Raw genomic sequence first — 21,908 nt, forward strand, 5'->3', positions numbered from 1 at the left:
GTGCTTCAGAAGCTGGGCGTGTGTGTGCACGCCTGTGTGCCCTAGTCCCCCTTCCGCGGCGCTGGAAGAGAGAGAGAGAGAGAAAGGAGGGGCCGTTCCTCCCCTTCTTTCATTCTTTCTTCTCCCTCCGTGCTTCACCGTGCTGGGCGACCTGGAGCAGCTGCTCTTCAGCCAGATGCTCGGTGAGTCAGCCCGTCCCCTTCCTTCCCGTGGGGGTCTGCCTTGCTGGTGAAGGTTATTGGGGTTTTTGAGCAAGGGAGGAGGAACGCGAGCACCGCCTTTCGCGATGGCATTCCGGGATTTCCCTTTGTTTAGAGCTGGGAATCCTCCTTCCCCCTTTTGCACTCCCTCCCTCCCTCCCTCTCTCTCTCTCTCTCTCTCTCTCACACACACACACACACACAGACTTCTAAAGTCGATTGGCACAATGCTAAGCAAACACAGCAGTGGGTCAAGGGTGAAGGGCTAGGAACCTGGCAGGTGAAAGGTTGAGCGACATGAAAGGCAAAGACCACAATTGTTTTAAGAAAGAAGCTTTAGCAGGGAGGGGGGGATGGGAGGGTGTTTTAAGTTTTGGCAAACAGCCAGGCCAACTGTATTGGAGAAGGTCACACAACTGGCCTTAACATTTTAGCTGCTGTCTTTTTCCTCACACTTGGGTTTAATGATATTAGAGACCCTTATTGCCCTGCCAAAAAAAAAAAAAAAAGAGCCGCCCCAACGTCTATGAAAATTAACCTTCTCTGCCAAGGGTAGGGTATTTTCACTATTGGTGTGCATACAGGCTTAGATTTGTGCTGGGTTCTTAGTGCTTAGAGCACTGACCTTCAGAGGCACCCTGGTCCCTTGGAAGCTAAAGGAGGACTCATTTTCATGCTTGCAGTTGTATTGTCAATTTCTGTGAGACAATGTTGTTGAAGTAACTCACTCACTCATTCATTCATTCATTCATTCCTTGTGTGTCCAATCACACTTAGCCAATAAAAATTCTATTCTATTCTATTCTATTCATTCATTCATTCATTTTATTTTGTCAAATACATATTAAATAATTATATAAATATAAGCATGAATTGAATACATAAAAGGAATACAACTAAAGGGAACATTAGGACAGGGACGGTAGGCACGCTGGTGCTCTTATGCACGCCCCTTACAGATCTCTTAGGAATGGGGTGAGGTCAATACTAGATAGTCTTTGGTTAAGGCTTTGGGGATTTTGGGAAGAGACCACAGAGTCAGGTAGCACATTCCAGGCATTAACAACTCTGTTACTGAAGTCACATTTTCTGCAATCTAGATTGGAGAGGTTCACTTTTAAGTTTGAATCTATTGTGTTCTCGTGTATTGTTGTGGTTGAAGCTGAAGTAGTCATTGATAGGAAGTACATTGTAGCAGATAATTTTATGAGCTATGCTCAGGTCATACCAAAGGAGGCGTAGTTCTAAATTTTCTAAAGCTGGGAATCCTCCTTCCCCCTTTTGCACTTTTATTGTTTTTCGTTCAAATAAATATTCATGTTATTTTACTTGGCTCTATCTTTATTTTTTACATTGACCAGTAGCTGCCTCATTTCCCACCCTCGGCTTATACTCGAGTCAATAGTTTTTCCCAGTTTTTTGTGGTAAAATTAGGTGCCTCGGCTTATATTCGGATCGGCTTATACTCGAGTATATACGGTACCTACAATAGAAGAATGGATATTGAAAGTTGCCAATTTGGCTGAGATGGCGAAGATATCAGCCTTTTTGAAAGACAATACGCAAGAAAGATACTTAAAGGAATGGAAAAAATGGATTGATTATATTCAATGTAGATATCAGACTAAGAGTTATCAGACTGTTTTTGAATGATTATGATGTATTATTTTTGATTGTTTTCGGGGGAAGTTAGGAATTGATGATTGTAGGGGTATAATTAAGTTGGGACGAAAATTTTTTAGCATATGTTTGTTTTATTTTTAACTATACCTTGTGCTCGTTCTGGGAAGTCGGGGGGGGGGGGGGGTTGTGAAGGGAGGGGGGAGGGGAGGGGGGGGGAAGGGAAATTTTTTTTTCTGTAAAACCTTTTGAATAAAAAAAAAGACTTTTTCTCATCTGTCTCTTTACAAAAACAAGATGAAAATGATTTGAAATGTATTTGTCATTGTATATCTAAGGTATCTCAGTTCATATTGCTTATTTCTAGTTGGTACTTACTCAGTATACCAATTTTATGATTTAATATAATCTACATACTCCCAGAAGAAAGGGCTCAGTCTTTCATCACATGTTGTAGAAATATAAAAATGTTTTCTGTGTCATTTACAAACATATGTTCTTTGATAAGTGGGGGTTATTGAAGTGTTCATTTTTGTTATTGGACATATGCTTTCCATGCAACTTGTCCACACTCTACCACTAATATCTCAGTGCAGGCCTAGAAAAGACAAAAGTCATAAGGGCTCCTACATTACTGAATTAGATGGATAACTTTGTTCCTGAACTCTCAAATAATTGAAAAAAAATCCCTAAAAATAATTAAAAAAAAAAAGCAGCAGGAATCCACATAAATGGCAACAGCAGCACACTCTGAGATAAAAAAAAGCACAAAGCCTCTGGTGCTAGAAACTGAAATTTTGCATGCTATACATTGTACAGAATCTAGAAGCCTCTGTTACAAATTATAAATATCACATAATTTTTTTAACTTATTTTTTTTACATGTGTTGTACAGGTGGCAGACACTTGTTGGTGGAATTCTCTTACATGTTTCCTGGAAAATCGGCTGGGTTGAGATTAGCAGCAGTTCAAGGTATAGGTGAAAGTACAGCATAAATAAATAAACCAATGTTAATAGATAGTTTCTGAAATACAATATTTAGATTAATATCCATTGAGAGAGATATTATTCCCATTCCACCTCCCTTAATATTGCAAGAATTCTGAAGTGAAATTTTTTAAAAGACATTTTTTAAACTTGCTTTTGTTATTGGGATGCTTTATGTGCAATCAAATGAAAACAAAAGAGTTTTGATCATGTTGTCATTGCCATCTTGACTCTATAACATCTGTGACTTTTCTCCTACATTCATGAAATTCATAGTTCCTATTTTGGTCAAGTATGTTGCATGATATATGTACCATGGGTGTTTTTCTACCACTAAAATTGCCATTAACATTGAGTTAATTTCTCAACTCCATAAAAATCTGCTTTTGAATATCAGATGCTGTCTAGACCTAAAACACCTACAAGCATAACAACCCTGTTTCTAGAATGTCAGCAAAATTCCAGGCCCTCCATTGGAAAAACTCTTTACAATTTTTATTAATTTGGGTTATTATTTGATGAAGGCCAGGTTCCCTGGGGAAGGAAAATCAAGCTTAATGTTAAATAAATAAATTTATGCCGGCTACCTTAGAAATATGAAACTATTTTCAGCCAATTATTCAGATTTTTAAACATTCTATAAGTAATAAGGAATTCGTATTGATTCCTATCAGCTTTATCATTTTAGTTGTACCTGAGAATATATATGGGGGGGGGGGGTAGGTGGCTATTTATATGCAAATAAAACACCAAATTGTGATATAAAAAAACAGATTGGAAGCTTCCAGACTTTTATTAACAATCTTCATTTTAGGGGTTTAAGAGAGGCCTAGACAACTTTTTCTTCCTCCTACAGTTTTTTCACTCAGATTTTGTCATATTTTATTCCATGTAAAATACTGAAATTTGGAATAGCTGCACAATGCCTTTTGACTGATGATATTCCCTTAAATTTCAAAACATGTCAGTCATTTTGTTCATCATTTTGTTCACTCTATTTTTATAGATTTGGAGCTATGAGTTTTACTCCACTAGATGTCAGTGTAATTTAAGCCAAAGAAATACCGACTGTTATGCCATAGTTTAGCAATAAAAACATCTATGTTCTATATATCTGAAAGGAAGAGGAACTTTTTAAAGACCTCTCTTCAACGGGTTTTGCCATTTGCTTTCTTCAAAACATGCTTTGCCTTGATGCTAAGAATGAGGAATGGTTGAATGAGCCACTCAATTTCTTCTGGTTTCTTATTTCTATTCATGTCATATTTAATTCACTGGAATTGCAATTATTTTATTTTGATGGATGTTTCTTTAAATGTATGCATTAAAAAAACTAATATGGTATATTTGTAGTTCTTTTCATACGTTTTCTATACTTTATAATCCAGTTTTATAATTGTTTCTGAGCTGCAGTGTGAAATTGAGATAACTGTGAATTTTAAATTAATTTTCAGTTTAATTATCTTTTACATTACTAATTTTCTCTGTATTGATTGCAATAATTGAAATTGAAAATTATCGTTTTATAATATTTCATAATTTATTTTCTATAAGTGTAGCATGAATTGAAATATCCAAGAATTGAAAGTTTGCTTTTACGTAGTTATATTCTTTGAAACGTTTCTTTTCCATTCTGTTCCTCTGAATAACAGGCAAAGAAGTCACCTACCTATATAGCAACCTTAAATAGTTTCTAAATGAACTTGGCTTTTAAGCTCATTAAGAAAGGAAGCCCGGAATTGCTTTTTGTTTGGATACTGATTTTTTTTTTAATTGATGCTTCTGACTTTTTCATTGAACAGCTTTTGGCAAGCTTCATCGTGAAAAAAATAATAATGGAACTGCAATTTTGATCTGTCATCCCCAAGTCACTGATACAGTGACGCTTTCTGTTTGTGCAGTATTACATAGTTCTTCCTTACATGTTAAAAATATACAGCCCAGAGCTCCTACAGTACATAGTCATTATAGCAGACTCCGATTTTCCCCATTGTATGGTCTGGCCCATAAGAAGGATTGCTGCTAAAGCATTTCCTGTAGTTGTAGACATTCTTTCCAACCCTCTTGGCAGTACAGAATTCAGTTGTTACATCATGGGAACAACTTTTGTGTCCTTTTCCATTGCTTCTTATATGGCCAAGGATTCTTAAAACTTCACACTGTGGTCAGTGATCTCTATGGAGGTCTTGTTCTCAAGCCTGGTGCTTTATTTTTCTCCTAGCTCAGATGACTCTGATTATTTTAAGGAAGCATCTGATTGGATTTTACCAACAGTGTAATTACTGTTGCTCGATTGGTCCTAAGGAAATTTATCTGGACCAATGTCCTTAAAAGGGATGATAATATTCAAACTTATGGTTAGCCTTATCTGGTTGTAGAGTAATAAGAGATTCCAGCACATGTTAATGAATAATTTGAACTATAAATCAGGTAACAATCAGTTAAATGAGGTAAATTGGATTTATGCATAACCCTTGGATTTAAATCATATGGACTTTCAGTATGGTCAACAATTAAATATAAAGCAAATGTTTTTATTTAATTGAAACAGTTTTCCCTTTGTCTGACTATAGGATAAACTATTTTTATAAATACACTGCTTACATAGTATTCTTGAAAATACTTTTTAAGGCACTTTTCAAAACATATCAATAAGGCCATTTGAATACACTCACACTATATGCATACACACACATATATACTTATAATAATAAGGTAGGTATCAGAAAATACAGACACAGACCTGTGTGTTACAAAACTATTCAGATACTATACTTAATTGGATTTATTTTAACTTCATATATTTTATTCTCATCTAACCAAAGTGATGCTTGTATTTTTCTTTGGCTGAAATTATTTTTATTCAGGAAGAAAAGGATACCCTCTGAGGTTGTTCATAAATGGAATCTGATGATATGAAGGATGATGATGATTATTATTTGTTACAGGTCTGAAGTATTATCATGGCTTCCAGCTTCTGCACTTTTTGTGGGTATTATTTATTCAGGTTCCAGGGCATTATCTAGATTGGTAAGATATTCAAATAGTATTTGGCATGCCTTTTTATTAATATTTTACTACAAATGTCATATAAGGTTGAAGTCATTAATATTACCATAGTTAAAGACACATGTAGAACATTGAAAATTGAATAGATAGTTCTATAAGTCATAATAGGGCTTATTGAAGAAGCAGTACACAGGCAGTATATTCCAATTCTGCAGAAAATCTGTAAAATTTGACTGCATCTTTTTAATATGCGTGGCATGGAATATGAAAGATGTTCCTTCAGTCCCATATCATTCATAAAGTAGTGCCCAAAAGGTTGCTACCCCAATACCTATAATAACTGTGAAAATAATTCCATCAATGAATTGGTCAAATTCATCTTTATTACTTTGCTGGCCTTTAAATCAATGGTTGGTCTTAAGTAAAAACATACATCTGTGTTACAAACCACTCATACAAGAATTATGTACTAAGTTGTGAAAACATGAAAGTCAACATTGGACTGGGCTCAAATTCTTGCCCTCTTCTTAATTCCTTTAACGCTTCATTATCCCCCCCCACCTGCAATAAAAGGATTCAGACCAAAGAGGATCACCAAGGAGATTTCTGCAGTTGAAATATCACAGATATTATTCAGAATGCTGCTGTCAGAACTGGGCCTAAAGACATATCTTGGCCTGGGTGTTTCTTTGTCTGCCAGATCCTCATCTGGCTGAGATGAATTGAACAGATGATGGATTTGGAGTGATGGGAACTCAAACTGATTGGTCCAACATAATTTCCTTTCCTAAAGACTAAAAGGACTAAAAATGACAATCAGAAAATAAACATCTGGTGAAAGTTAGCTGAGCTGGGCAATCTGGAGCCATAGTTGGCAGAAAAAAATTTCTCTTGGCCAATAGCATAAGGGAGATGAAAGGTGAGTGTATGTAAATGTGTTAATTTGGCTGCAGAAAAGGAAAAATGTAAATTCTGATGTCAGTTTTTCTAGGATAGCATTATTCTACTGCTTCCTTTCATTGTGCTCTAGTTCAAAAAACTCACGTTTAGCCATGGATCTTCCTTCTCTCTCAGCAACAAATATGGCAACAAGCCCAGCAGTGGAGCTGTGAGCTGTTTTTTTTTCTTTGTTGTTTTTTCTTTTCCTGATTCTTTCAGGCTTGTTATCTGTGTGCCTTGTTCATTTGTTTTCTTTTAACACTGGTTCTTACAAGTTCCCAGGTAATTAAAACAAAACTTTTGTAGCTGCAATCTCTTAGATTTACTCACTCCTGAGCATGCTTTGTATCTTCAGTTAACTTAGAATAATAGAACAAATAAATTGTCTATTGAAAACATTTGCTAGAGTCAAAATATTGAAAAACACTTCAGAGACCTCATATCTAAAAAGATTTTCTTATATGATAATTTGTCTAGACATTCTGTATTTCAAACTTCCCATGTTTCCATTCCATTTTTGGAATAAGAAAATGAGTTGAATTAGCAGGGAAAATCTGCGGTACTATACTGTATACAATTGCCTCTCTCCTTTTCGGTGGCTCAGGCTATCAATGCCTCTGCTGACATAGTCACAATACCATCTCTTTCAAAGATGGAGGCAGGCCTAAAATCACTGCAACTTTTTCTCACATCAGGGATACCTTGTGATAGCTCTGAGCATCAGGGGAGTGTAAAGAAGTCCTTGCTTTCCTCACTTCTAACTTAGATGTCTTCAAGTGTGTAGCAAACTTTTTCAAAGGAAACTGAAGGAAGACTCCTGAGAGGTCCTATCAAATGTCTCCTTTTAGTGCCATCAAATAGGCAGAAGGTGACGGGTAGCTTAATTTATAGGGTCTGCAATGCCAACTTTATTGATCCCATTTTCTTTCCTGGCAGCCAATTCCTATCTTTCTTACCTTACACAATGCTGCAGATGTTATATTTTATGGAGTGGAAGTCTCAGTGCAGAAAGAGGTATGGAGAATTAATTAAATAGCCTTTATACCCCTGTATATCAGGTTTCTGTAGTCACTTTGTTAACTATATTTTCTTAGGCTACATATTTCAGACATTAATGCATGCAAACACATTAAATGCAATACTTTTGCATCTGCTAAGCATTTTATTACCACAATGTAGAATATATATAATCTTTGGAGGGGACACATTCTCTTTCATTTGTCTGGGTAGCTAGTGATAGGAAGTTTGCTACCAGCATTTAGAATTGTGATATATAGGATCTTTAGAGATTATTTTAAAAAGTTTAAGAGAGATATATGATCTGTAGACAACTGGATGCCTAGTCCAGTATATTGGAGATGATGTTAAAGAAACACAGCCTGAAATCTTTGAATAAGTTGTAACCTTTGAACTAGTTACTCTCACAGCCTAGCATATGTTCCTGATTGTGAGGTAAAATAAGTTATGTTCTTCTATTACTGAAATCACAATAATTGGAATTCCATCAGAAATCAAGTAACATTTAAATGTATGGTAAAATTTTCTTCCATTAATCATGTTTTGAATGTGAGGTTTTTGATATTATTGTATTTTTTTTCTTAACAGCAGAACTCCACCCTAAAAATCTGCAGGTAAATTTCCAATGTTTGTCCAATGTGGAAATGTATGGAATTTCACAGAGACAGTATCTGAACAGTTGATCCTCTATTTAATAAAAAGTTAGGAGTGTTCATCATATATTATACGGTAGATTGTGATGAGAGCAAGTTTGAATAATGCAATACTCAGCTTAGTACAACTTGTAAATTGATACCAGATCATGTTTAATGCAACTGAAAATTCAAAATGCAAGGTTAATGTGAGCGCAGTTGAGGCAAACACTTGTTGCAAATGAAGTTGGGGTTTAGATGTTGCTTATCTTCATATTTACAAAATGGAGAAAAGGACAATTCTATGGAAAACAGTACATTAAAACAGTATTTTTCAAACTGGGCAACTTTAAAACATGTGGACTTCAACTTCCAGAATTCCCCAATTAGCATAGCAAAGTGATAGAAATATCATTTTGAATAGTGCAAATTCGAATAATGGAACCACTTTTGTGAAATTCATTTAACTGCACTAATTGAGACCTACCTTATGTAGGTTGCAATGTATGTGACATTTTACTTAGTTAAAATCTCCAATGTACATATGTCCAATGTACATAGTGTTTATAATTAAAAAATAAGACTGTTTAAAATATTATTTCAGAAGTCTTTTTTTCAGGATAATAACCTGGTTTCAATTTGCATTTGCATCTGTCAAGATTTGATAGGGTGGTTTATAATTAATAAAATTAATAAATTTTCTATTGAAAATTTTGAAAAAGAACTTTGAGGCATAAATTAGCACTCAAAACTCTGATCAGCCATGAAATCCCCTCTGGGGATTTTGGACCAGGTACTGTTTCAAAGGATTATTATGAGAATTAAAAAAAAACAACTGGCAGGAAATACACTTTCTGATTTTTTTGGAAGGAAGAGTAAATGTTAACATAATATATATATATATTATTTTTAACCACAGTTCAAAATAGAAACATGTAAATTAATTTCTTGGAATCTCTGGTGTTAAATGGCCTTTTCATCATTAATTGCAGAGGGCTGATTCTTCTGGTGGCCGCAGGAGGGCTGCCTTTCAATGACCCACAGGTTAGTTGTTTTCAAAAAAATCCTGACCTTGCTATGAAATGCACAAACTCTCTTGTAACAGATGCCTGAAATAACGACAGAATGAACTTCACCAAGTGGTTTGAACCAAGGCGTATTTTACCTAGAACAGAGTTTCTCAACTTAGGCAAGTTTAACATGTGTGGTCTTGAACTTCCAAAATTCTCCAGTCAGCATGCATGTTAGCCCACTGCATTTCAGGTATGCTGCGGAACAAAGCAAGTCTACAAAAAGTGTATATTATATTTGTGGGCCCTTAGAAGTATTGCATATTGCAATAATAAGTTTAATGACTTCAAACATATGCAGAACATCATTTTTATCAGCTGTTTCAACTTTTTCATTTCTGATTCACTGTGTATAATAATGCATGTCTTTTATAACCCACTCCCCTGAAATTGGATGCATTTTAATATAGTATTTCTTGGCACTTCTCCATTTTACATCTTGATGCAATTTAAATGTGCCAAAACCAGTCTTGCACTTTCTTAAAAAAAATTGTTCTCTGTGACAGAGGGTATTTTCTCTGCCTTATTCTTAATGCTTGAAAATTTATTTAGAATTAACTTTAAGAAAAATATTGGACTTGCTTATTGGTAGACTTGGTCAAAGACAAGGTTGCTGGTTTTGCTTTTTCTATATAATTGGATATGAAAACTATAAGATTGTTGCTATGGTGAAGTGATGCATAAGATGGTTTATTTATTAATAAAGTATTCCTTACTGTAAGTCACATTTTGAAACAAGGACACTTTGATATTTTATTTTGCAGTTTGATATAGATGGCTATTTTTGGGCCCTCATACACCTACTATGTGTTGGTAAGTTTTTAATAAATTAGCAAATAAGTAATTCAACTTTCTGGCCTACGTGTACCACCTCTTTGCTATGAATCTCACTTTTCTTTCTTTATTCCATATGGTATCTGGTGGCTTACATAAGCATGGTCTGTACTTTCTCCTGGAATAGAAAATCGTGAAATAGAAAACTTCTCTCTTTTCCTCTCCTCTCCTCTCCCTTCCCTTCCCTTCCTTTCTCCTCCCCTCTCCTTTCCTCTTTTTGTCCTCTCCAAAGATCCATGTTTGGTCCAACTACATTGAATTATATACCAATGTGAAAACGGATAAGTAAATTAACAGATTCAAGTGGGAGATCACAGCACAGCAATTTTTTAAAATTAGGAATTAGGAAAAGAAATTTAATCTGTACTAGGAAAAATGATTGATATAAATACAAAATGCAACCCAAGCAGAAATAGCTTTGATGTTGTATTAGAAGGTTTGGGTTTTTATAAATAGCTCTTTAGCCATAGCTCTGTGTCTCCCTTTTTGAAACTATTTGTTAGCTGTACCAGAAACTGAAAAATGTATTAGCACTTTGTGTTTTTTCTTTCACAGGGGCTTACAAAGTATTTCACAAGTTGTGGAAACCAAATTCTCTAAGGTGATTTTTTCTGAATATGAAATATTTAAAATAACGCACGCTGGTCTGGAGAAGAAAGCTCTTTATAATTATATTATTAATATAAAAGACGAATAAGGATTAGTAAGGAGACAAGGAAGAAATTGATGGCTGCCTTCTGCAAGTATAACTTTCCATACTTTGATACCCTTGAGATGTATTGAAACTAAAATTCTCAGAATTTCTTAGCCAGCCTATTCAGTAGATAAATAGATACCATTTTGGTGGGAAGGTAACTGTGCTCCGAGATTTCATGCTGGCCACAGGACCACAGAAATGTCTTTGGACAGCGCTGTTTCAATGGCCTTGAAACGGAGATGAACACCGCCACTTATGGTCAGTAACAACTAGCAGAGTAAAATCTGCAGGGACTCCTTTACCTTACCTTACCTATCCAGTGGTAGTTGAAAATTTTGGAAGTTATTTGTAGTCCCAACATATCTAGGAAAACCTGTTTTGAAAGGATAGCATTATTAGAAACAGATGGAATGAATGGAAATATTGCTCAGTAGAAGATTCTTACCATTCATTATGGTAATTAAATAAACTTTAGAGCACAAAATGTATGAGTAGATTTATTTATGTATAAAATTTACTAATTGCCTCAGTTCTGAAGGACGCCAGGCAGAGTACAGGTCTAAAACTTAATAAATGATATATAATTTGATGGAAAAAGTAACAACCACTCTAATTTCATTAACTCCATACAACCAATCCCCACCCAAAGACATTCCAAATTTATATTTGCCTTCAGGTAATGAGCTTAGGAGTCACCTTGCTTCTGGAGACACCTTATTCCAAAAGAGAGGAGTCCGCACAAAGAATACCCTCCATCGAGCTCTTCTCTTTACACCTTATAATAGGAGGACAGTTTCAACAGATGGATCCTGCTCATCCAGATCAGTTGTCCATCTCTCAAGCCAAAGTCAGTGGCAACAGAGAGTAGAGAGATAAGACAGGCTTGATAAGTAACTGGTTTACTCCCTGAAAATATAATTGGAATATAGATGTATAATTTAGAGATGGCTATATTTTTGAGTGAAGACAACTCTGAAAACAATGTCAATCTTTTTCTAATTCCATAGACCAATTAAACATCTCGCTTTTTGGTATGAAGGGAAAAAAATACTTGTTTTAGATCAGAGCGTGAAAAATGTGTGGGAAAGCCTGATTTGTAGTTTTCTAGAAACACTACTCCAGCAATTTCTGTCACCTTATCATAGATATGATGGGAAGATCAGCTTGATTAAACTTCTGCCAATTCTTGTAAACTACCCATCATGAGTATTTAACTATTTTGGTGAAACATTTTCATCAAGACAACTCTAGATGTCACATAAGATATTGTCAATAACATGTATCTGTAGATTAAAGGACCCGCCTAAATCAGATTCAAGAAATCTCATAATTTAGAGCAAATAAAAGTTAGTACCATAAGTGTATGTTTGTGTATCTAATTATTTAAGGAATTATTAATATTGTTTTGACAGAGTTCTGGCATTAAAGTAACTGACTATTTTTCCCCCTCCTTAGTATCTCGGAACAACAATACATAAACTATGCATTCAGGTGCGTTATATCTTGATTAAGAAAAAACATGGAATTAAGAAAAAACATGGAATGTCTCTTCATAACTGTATGAACATTAAGTTGAACATTAAGTTAATACCTGCTATTAACTTAATTAAATATTGCTCATTCATCCTATTCAGTGCTATTTTTTAATTGATTAGTTTTTGATGGAAACACCAAAGCAATTTTTGTGTACGTTATCAGCTAGTTATAAAAAAGTAATGGATTCTAAATTGAATGTGATATGATATGATGCCTCAGAGCAATTGTGCTGCATTCCATGGAATCTATACTGAGAATCAAATGGACCTAGAAAAAGGATATTTTTGTGCCAACATTCAGGAATGCTGCTTATATTTGTAACAAATGTCTTTCTGTCGGTATCTGCAATCTCAGACTCACAAAATAGAACCATGCTGTATTTATAGAATTCTTGTACCCAGATGGATCAGAAAATAGTCAAAAGAGTCTAAAGCCATTTTGAGAATATTTTTAGAATAATCGAGAATAGTGTCTGGAAGAGTCTTAGATTAAAGAAGTGTATTGTAATAAATAATGGTTTATCTACTGGTATATTAAAATTAATAATTACATCTTTTATTTCTAGTGTGGTGATGTTGGCTTTTGCATCCCACCCAACAGGTAAAAATATCAATAATTATAATTGGGATATGTGTGTGTGCATTTTTCAGGCATAATATTATTTCTTTAAGCATGCTATTTAGGAATTTAGTTTGAGTGTGTGTTTAACCACACATATGAATCATTTTTACACACTCAGGACTCTATTCCTTTTTAAAGTATTAGGTAATTCAAAAATAGCCCGAAGCCAAATCCAGAGATGCTCTGATATTGCATGACTTGGGAGCTGCACGTGCATAGCAGATGTTGTTCAGATATTGTGAACATGTGCATGTTAGAGGGCACCATCAGTTTGATGCTGAGGCCAAAGACTGCAGCGCAGCTTCATGTGAAGGAGAGTCTGAAAAAATGAAATTGTTCGTGATTGCATCTCAACTGACAAATAACACTTAATGCTCACCCTATGAATCAGAATTGTCTACTGTGATTACAGCATTTAGTGTACCCCACTCCTCAGGGTCTTACAGACAGTGGTGTTACCTCTTGTACTCTAGCATGGCTCTTACCTGCCTGCAGAAAAACAATTCCAAGTCTTTTCATTTATACTGAGCACTACTTCATCATCAAGAGTTTTGGGAACAATGTAGATCATTTCAAGCCAAAAGGATAGCGTTCTCTATGTTGGTGGTCTAAAAGGAAAGAGTTCAGATTTGCCAGTAAAGTGCTTTTACCTCTAGCCTATTACAAGACAGAATTTAGTTTTTTAACCTTGATCTCCAAAGCTTGTGAAATAAACCATTTGTAGAATATACAGCATTCAAATTTTGTGCAAACTGAGTAACTGAGTTCCTCCTTAGGCAGGAGGGTAACCTTGGACCGGTTACCTCAACTGCTGGATAACCTTGGACTAGTTACTTTCTCTTAGCCTTAGGAAGCAGGCAATGGCAAATCACTTCTAAAAAAGGAAAGTTCATGGACTTGTCCAGGCAGTTTCAGAGAATTGAACATGATTAAATGGGGGGAAAAAGACAAGTCTTTAGTTTACAATTGATATGGCTCTTAGCCAACAATTAGAAGACCTCCGACATTTCTTCCAACTCTGTTATTCTGTTATCCAAAACAAGCTAGCTATTGTGACATAGCCTTCCCTCCAGATGTATTGAATCTGCATGTCCCAGATTCCGTCAAATATTAGGACAGGCCATTTTAAGGGATACATAGAGTTGGAAATCCTGCTTCAGCAATTCACCCTTCCCACAGGGAGGATCTCCTTAGGGTGCTGTCAGTCAAACAATGTCGGCTGGCGACCCCCAGGGGGAGAGCTTTCTCTGTGGGAGCTCCTACCCTCTGGAATGAGCTTCCTCCAGGGTTACGATCACTCCCCGACCTCCGGGCCTTCCGACACGAGCTCAAGGCCCTCTTGTTTCATCGCGCAGGGTTGGCCTAATTGTATTATGGTTTTTAATTGGGATTTTATTATCGTTTTTAATAGTTTTAATGGGAGCCAAAATTTAATTAGATTTTTATAGTGTTTTTAATTTTTATTATGAATATTGTTTTATATTTGGCTGTAAACCGCCCTGAGTCCTTCGGGAGAAGGGCGGTATAGAAATTTAATAATAAAATAAATAAATTAAAAAAGAAATGGGCAAGGCTTTATTTACCCCCTGATTCTCCCAGATGATGAACATGGGCAGGTGCAAAATAAGTTGACTTCTATTGTCTATCAGCCTTTTCTATAAACTCTTACACTTATTCCTAATTTTCCTCTATGAATAATACATTTTCTGGTCTGCTATTTAGAGAAAGATAGTGGAAATTTGTAAATCTTAGGGAATTTTTTTTTTTTTTTGAAAAATTTTATTTATTTTTAAACATAAAATAAAAAAACCTCATCAAATCAATTCCATTACAACGTGCTGTAAGGGTGTTAACATATCTTCCTGTGCATTCACAAAATAATCATCTCTCCCATAGATATATTTTATACTCATTTTTCCTAACATATCTTTTTATTTAACCAATTATAGAATAAATCCCATATTTTATAATATTGTTTATCTTCTTGTTCTCTAATTTCAAATGTTAATTTACTCATCTCTGCACATTCCAACATTTTTCTAATTATTTCATCTTGCAAAGGTAACTTTTCATTTTTCCATTTTTTTGCAAATACAATCCTTGCTGCTGTAATAATATTCACAATCAAATATTTTATATCTCTAGTATATATCTCTGGGATAATTCCCAACAGAAAGATTTCTGGCTTAAAGTCAATATGCTTTTTAATCATTTTTTCCAACCACATGTGTATTTTAGTCCAATATCTTAACTTTAATGCATGAAATCTTGGGGAAATCTGATTACAAGTAGTACTCAACTTACAACCATTTGTTCAGTGACTGTTTGAAATTATGGCACTGAAAAAAGTGATTTATGACTGTTTTTCACACTTACAACCATTGCAGCATCCCCATTGTCAAATGTAGACACTTGGCATGTATTTATGATGGTTGCATTGTCCTGTGATCATGTAATCCCCTTTGCAACCTCATGAGAAGCAAAGTCAATGGGGAAGCTAGATTCACTGAACAATTGAGTTACTAACTTAACTTTCAGTGATTCACCTAACAATTGTGGCAAGAAAAGTCATAGAATGGGACAAAACTCACTTAACAACCGTCTTACTTTGCAGTGGTAATTTTCGGCTCAGTTGTGGTCGTATGTCAATGTGTTCTTCAAAGAGCACAAAAATCTCTGATTTTTAGGAGACAGAACACATTTATCATACAATGCTATTGAAGAACACCTCTTTTATGCAATGTATTCTCAGATGTACCTTAACAAGTCCCTTCTTTATGAAACCCTAAAATGGCAATCCAATTCATATCTTCTTCCCCTCTATCTTTGGAGTTTCTTCTTCTCTTTACAACAATTCAAAGTGATAGAAGGAAATAGTCATTGCTTGCAAGTATTTCCTATGGCATCATATGGAGCAAAAATGAATGAATATAGTCAGTGGAAAACAAATTACTCCCTGAACGACCATAATTATAAATGGGAGTCTTGCTCATGAATTTCCATGGAAAATACAAACATGTTTAAAGTAGAAACAAACTCCTTAAATGGCATTCTTCCTTTTTTACAACCTGATTTCAGACTGATGAGAAAGAGAATGAAATATTGTAAGAGCTGTGTGACAAATTACTGAAGTGATAAAAATCATGTTAAAACCAAGAACAAGCCATTCAATTCCGGCTTTACAATGTTGTGTTCCTCTCTTCTGTCCCTTTTTCAATAGAGCAACCCAATACTAGTGCCAATTTTTTTAAAAACTAAAAATATGATTTTATTTCTTAGGTGATCTCTTCAGTGCCTTGGAATTTCCACTTCTGTACTTTTACATCTTTCATAGCAGTTGCCTTGCCAGGTAACTTTTCAGGCTACAAGCCAGACCTTATGATACGGGTGGGAAACAAAGTGTTATATTTTTGATGAGTTGTTAAAGGTGCTTCTTTTTTTCTAGGCTCGAAATGGTCAAAACATTCAATTATTGGTCCACAGTGATGCATTATACTAATCTGAAATTTAACCAAATGTTTTCTTCAAAATATGCTAAACATTATAATGTGAATAAACTATAGGATCATTTGCAGCAAAAGGCTGCATAAAATTTTGCTGGGGATTATACAAGTTATAGTGCAGCACTCATGAAAGGCACCAACGCAGGAAACGTTCATTCAAGTGAATTAGACCAAAATCCCAACGTCGGGTGAAATGTTCCCGGTTCTAACCAGATCTCGCAATCTAGTAGCGATTGTGGCTGGTGGTTCGGTGATCCAGTAGAGATTGCCAAACCACCAGTGACAACTGCAACCCGAGTGTCATTACTTCCTGGTTTTAACCAGGAAGTAATGTGTTTTTTACCTTCTGAGCATGTGCAGAACGTTTTGCACATGTGCAGTGCACGTGGGGGTGTATGGACTTCTGAGCCGGTAAGGAAAGTAAATAGATTTCACCCCTGCAACACATGTCTATTCATAAGTAATAGCAATAGCACTTGGACTTATATACCGCTTTACAGCTCTCTCTAAGCAGTTTACAGAATCAGCATATTGCCCCCAACAAGATGTAGTCTAAATGTTAATTTTTAAATCATTTTGTCCCTTCATTCAGTTTTGTTGAAGCATGCTTCTAAAAGTTATTCTTACTAGATTGAACCAGTTATTAATAATGTTAGTAATATTTCAAAGATTCTCAAGATTTCTTAGCTGATATCTCTAGCTCTGACATTTTTGAGGCATTCTTCAGCAACCTCTTGAGTTAAAAATAGGTCTATTAGTCCTAATGGCAACTGGAACCAGAATTTCTGTTGCTAAGCAGTAGGTTGTAAAGTGCAATGTTACGTGACTGCATCACATAATGATGGCAATCCTGCAGATCTGGTGCTGGAATAACCCTAGGACTCTGTGAGTCATTAAGAGGGAAGAAGCCAGAGTCATAGACAAGCAGGCTGGTGGATGCACAAATGCTGTTGGGGGGATGGGAGGGATACTGCAGGCAGGATCTGAGTGCAGGTGGGTTGCAGGTACTGTGAGTGATGCCAGAAGCAGGCCTGATGGAGTGCAGGCAGGTGAAAAAGCAGTGTGAGCAACATCCAACACCCTGCCAGCTTTCCCAATGACTTTGCTTGAGGGAAACTGGCAGGCAATATCAGAAGTTGTGAAATGACTGTGCTTCACTACAATGCTGCAACTGAGAATTGGGTACTGAGTGCCTGGATTGCAATCATGTGACCATTGAGACAATGTGACAGCCACAACTCTGCAGACAGGTCATATGTCTCATTCATTTAGTGTAATTTTGAATGATCATTGAACAAGGTCTATGCTATGATAATTTGCTGCGACAAATCACCACAGGCCAACGCACCACGGCCAACTCGCTATGGAACAACTCACTACTGGACAAGAGTTACATTAATGTCGAAGAAATAGTCAAATAGAATCATTAAAGAAAGGTTGTCAAATGTGAAGGACAAAAGTTAAAATAATATTTTAATTATCTTAAATAATGAAATTAAATTGTTGAATTATCCTGCAACAAGTTATCCCAAGATGAGTTGGCCATGACGAGTTGTCTTGCAGCGAGTTGGCTGTGGCAGTTGGCTATGGCCAATTGACCATGGCGAGTTGGCTGTGGTGAGTTGTCCTATTCCACACTGAACAAGTGATTGTAATTAAAGGACTACCTTTACTTTGACTATAGAAGCATACCATCACATTTGTATTCTCGCCCTTTTCCATTGAGAGATGCTTTAGAGCAGCAGTCTCCAACCTTTCCAGCTCTGCAGATTGGTGGTAGTGATAGGGAGGGGATGGTTTCACATGCGTGTGCACTGCTTGCAGAAAGGCAGCTTCATGCACACGCCTGCTGCTTGCGCAGCCTGGCTCCCAGTGGGCTGCAAACTGGTACCAGGCCATGGACCGATGACTGGGAGCTCCTGGTTTAGAGGACATGATTTTAAAATTCCAAGAAATGCCTCCTGAAAAATAGTGACTCTCTAAAATCTCCCAGTGAACTGAATAGCTGAATAAGATTTGAACTATGGTTTAAAGATGGGCAGACTACTGTATTCACTACAGAATCCTGGCGCAGAGTTTTTCCCAACCAAACAAAGCATCTTTAAGCAAAGTTATGCCACTAGGATGCTGCTGCCAACAAAACGGATAGAGCAATTTTTGCTGATTGGACTTTCTCCTTGTAGCTTAATTTCTCCCACCACAATCTGTTCCAGAATTGGAATGGTCCTGCAAAGGGAGAAGGAATGCAGGAAATTCTTTGTTCTGCCTTACTTGATGGGATCCTTTATGAAATCTAAAGCATCTTTCCCTAACGTGGTGCCAGAGACCATGCTGCCATGGTCAGTTTGGAGAAATAATATCCAATACATCTAGAGAACACCATGTTGGGAAAGCTGATTTCAAGCTTTCCATATGTGATGGAAAAGTGATAGAAACATAGGGTTGTTTTTGCTTATCTCTAAAAACATTAACTTGTCTTTTAAGGATCTTATTTGAACACAACTAATACATTTTTCTACTACCCACCACAGTGGACTTCTGGGATTTCTTCTGACTTTACATACTATGAAACTTAAAAACAGCATCTCCTCAGGACAGTATTTAGCTTGGAATTTCTTAGCGAAGGTAAGATGATTACTATTCTATAACTCAAAAGTTTAACTGAGCATTGTCTTTAATTTAGTCATTACAATGTTAATAAATTATAGTTCTTGTATAAATACCATTGTATTGGGCTATTATTTGTTTTCTATAATGTAATAAAACAATAAAAAAGAAGACAGTCTTTTCTCACTGTGTAATTCCATCTTCTTCACAGATTTTATCAAACTATATATAGATCTTCCGCAAATATACTTTATGTATTTTTGAAATATTGTGGTAATTCTTTCACGTCTCATAGAACAGAACATATGCTTCTTTAAGCATTTCCCCAAAGCCAAAAAATAGATTTTCTTTGAAATCCACAACATAACGGGTATTATTACATTGGAAACCACAGCCATACTTCTACAGCCAATGGGAGTAGTGGTTTTTTTATCATGGGGGAAGGGAAGGGAATTTTTCACTGCACCCTCCCTTTAATCTATTTTAGTACTTAATTTCCATGTAAAACTAAAGGGCATTGTCTCTACTATAACTTCATCCTCTACATTGACTCAACTTTTTGTTGTGTGGCTTTTCTTCCTTTATGGTTACATGTAATATTATTGTATAAAATGCTGAAATGTATAAAGCATCTTCCTTCTACCACTCAGAACACTGGGCATCATTAATAATGCAAGAGAAAAAGAATGTACATAGATTTGCTGCCAAGCCAGCATTCATAAAGCTTAGTAAAAGGTATTCTGCATGTTGATTTACTGCTGTGTTATCACAAAACTGATATATGCAGGAATATTTGGGGCTGGTTTTTTTTTAAGTAATTAGTGTTGCCTCATTATGACTTTCATATAGCTGCCTCTCAGGATTTCTCCCCCCCCAAAAAAAACACCTAAGCAAATGGGATCAAATACACACAGAGATAACATAAGAACTGATGATAGAGGAGAAGGCTAGCAGATTCCTTTATTTTTATGGTGGGGGAATGAATGGATTTTTGTACATTCGTGATCCAGGCAAGCTTATTGTGAGCAGGGGGCACAAAAATACCTGATGTCCAAGGATTGCCTGACATTTTCTTCAATCAAAAATGGTTTATGCAAATATAAATATTCCCCATGATTATAACAGAAAAAGATAAAGGCAACAGTAACTGATTCCATTTAACTTTGAAAAGGTCACTGTGGTCCATGAATATAATAATATTGGTCCTAAGGCATATCCAAAGCCAACATTCAACCTTCGTATAATTTTAATACCTGAAGAGGATGTACAGTATAGAAGGCATTGATACAAGGGACTTGTTGCAGCTATAAATGTAGGCTTTCTGCTTGTTTCCATAGAGATGACTTGATAATAACTTTGAGGCATCCAGCACTAATTATTCAGCACTCAAATTGATGCAGAGTCCTCAAAATAATCTTGATAATGCTTGTATTTGATATAATTCTGTTTCTTTTTTAATGCTGATACATTAAAAAGTACAATTTCTCTCATGAGAATAAAGCTATCAAAATGAGCTTTTGTAGTTCAAACCTATAGAACAACAATCTGAGGAAGAATATGGTAACTGCAATACAGGCTATATTTCATCCTAGTGTTAATACTGCCTCATTTACCTTGGTATAAATTAGAATTGTGAGCAGTTTAATCAGTTCATTTACACTGGCCATTTTCATATATGTCAATCATTGTAGAAACTAATTAAGAACATGATCTGAAAGCATTATGATTTTGCTGAAACTAAACTGTCTTGGAAGACCTGTTAGAAACCTTTGTTTCATGCCATGAACTCTATGATAAAAGACAAACAGAATCGAAATATAAACATTAACAGTGAAATAGCAATCCTGTCCTTTCCAACACCAAGGAACCGGGAGCTACTGTACTTTTCTTCCTTTCTGGTTACATGTCATATTGTATAAAATGCTGAAAAGTATAGAGCATTGCATAGTTACCCATAATCATAACATTATTACATTATTTGTAATGCATCTTCCTTTTTACCATTTCAAATGTTATTTCTGTTTCCTAATAAAACAGTATGAGCCAGTTCCAGAATCTGTAAAATCTTAATCATTAAAAATTATTCTCTGTATAATACTTTCCTGTGCCAACCTTGGCAAACCAAGGTTTTTATTTAGTCTTTCTCTTAAGCTATTTATAGTAATTTGGTATAAGCTGAACAATGATTCATGGAGACAGTAAAGGGGAAAAAATAACAAGAATTGGTCCGGGAATAATTTGCAAATACATATGCAAGATGATTGAATGTTGACAAATGTTCAGATTTAGAAGATACTGAAATTAGATAGTATTATGTCACAAATAAAGTTTCTCTTCCTATTCAGTGCAATAGCCTGGAGAGGGGTGTCAAATTTGATTTCATTGAGGGCTGCATCAGGGTTGTGTTTGACCTTGGGGGGCTGGGGTAGGTGTGGCCAGGGTGGGCATGGCCAGCTCAACATCACTTGTGTCGGGGGCGCTTGTAGTGGCCTAAGTGCTCTGCCAGTAAAAACAGGCTCCCGAGCTCCATTTTTGTTTGCAGAGGCACTGGTTCAAGTGCAGCCCTGCAAGCCAGATCTAAGCACCCTGCAGGCCGGGTCTGGCCCCCAGGCCTTGAGTTTGACACCCCTGGCCT

At 35.9% G+C, this 21,908-nt stretch overlaps 1 protein-coding gene across 7 annotated transcripts in view; it reads left to right on the forward strand.

The window, feature by feature from the left end:
• The window catches only part of TMEM241 (transmembrane protein 241), a 113,476-nt gene that overhangs the window by 8,103 nt on the left and 83,465 nt on the right, over nt 1–21,908 (forward strand). For 6 of the 7 annotated variants that reach the window (XM_058177398.1, XM_058177401.1, XM_058177404.1 and 3 more), the window contains exons 3-13: nt 2,716–2,793; nt 5,757–5,838; nt 7,693–7,770; nt 8,362–8,387; nt 9,398–9,449; nt 10,240–10,288; nt 10,865–10,910; nt 12,462–12,497; nt 13,108–13,142; nt 16,443–16,512; nt 19,198–19,291. In XM_058177398.1, coding sequence (XP_058033381.1) covers nt 2,716–2,793; nt 5,757–5,838; nt 7,693–7,770; nt 8,362–8,387; nt 9,398–9,449; nt 10,240–10,288; nt 10,865–10,910; nt 12,462–12,497; nt 13,108–13,142; nt 16,443–16,512; nt 19,198–19,291 — 646 coding nt within the window. The remainder of the gene's footprint in view (nt 1–2,715; nt 2,794–5,756; nt 5,839–7,692; nt 7,771–8,361; nt 8,388–9,397; nt 9,450–10,239; nt 10,289–10,864; nt 10,911–12,461; nt 12,498–13,107; nt 13,143–16,442; nt 16,513–19,197; nt 19,292–21,908) is intronic. The other variant, XM_058177399.1, reaches the window with a different exon arrangement.

The sequence above is a fragment of the Ahaetulla prasina genome, chromosome 3 (assembly GCF_028640845.1).
Source record: "Ahaetulla prasina isolate Xishuangbanna chromosome 3, ASM2864084v1, whole genome shotgun sequence".
Classification (NCBI taxonomy): domain Eukaryota; kingdom Metazoa; phylum Chordata; class Lepidosauria; order Squamata; family Colubridae; genus Ahaetulla; species Ahaetulla prasina.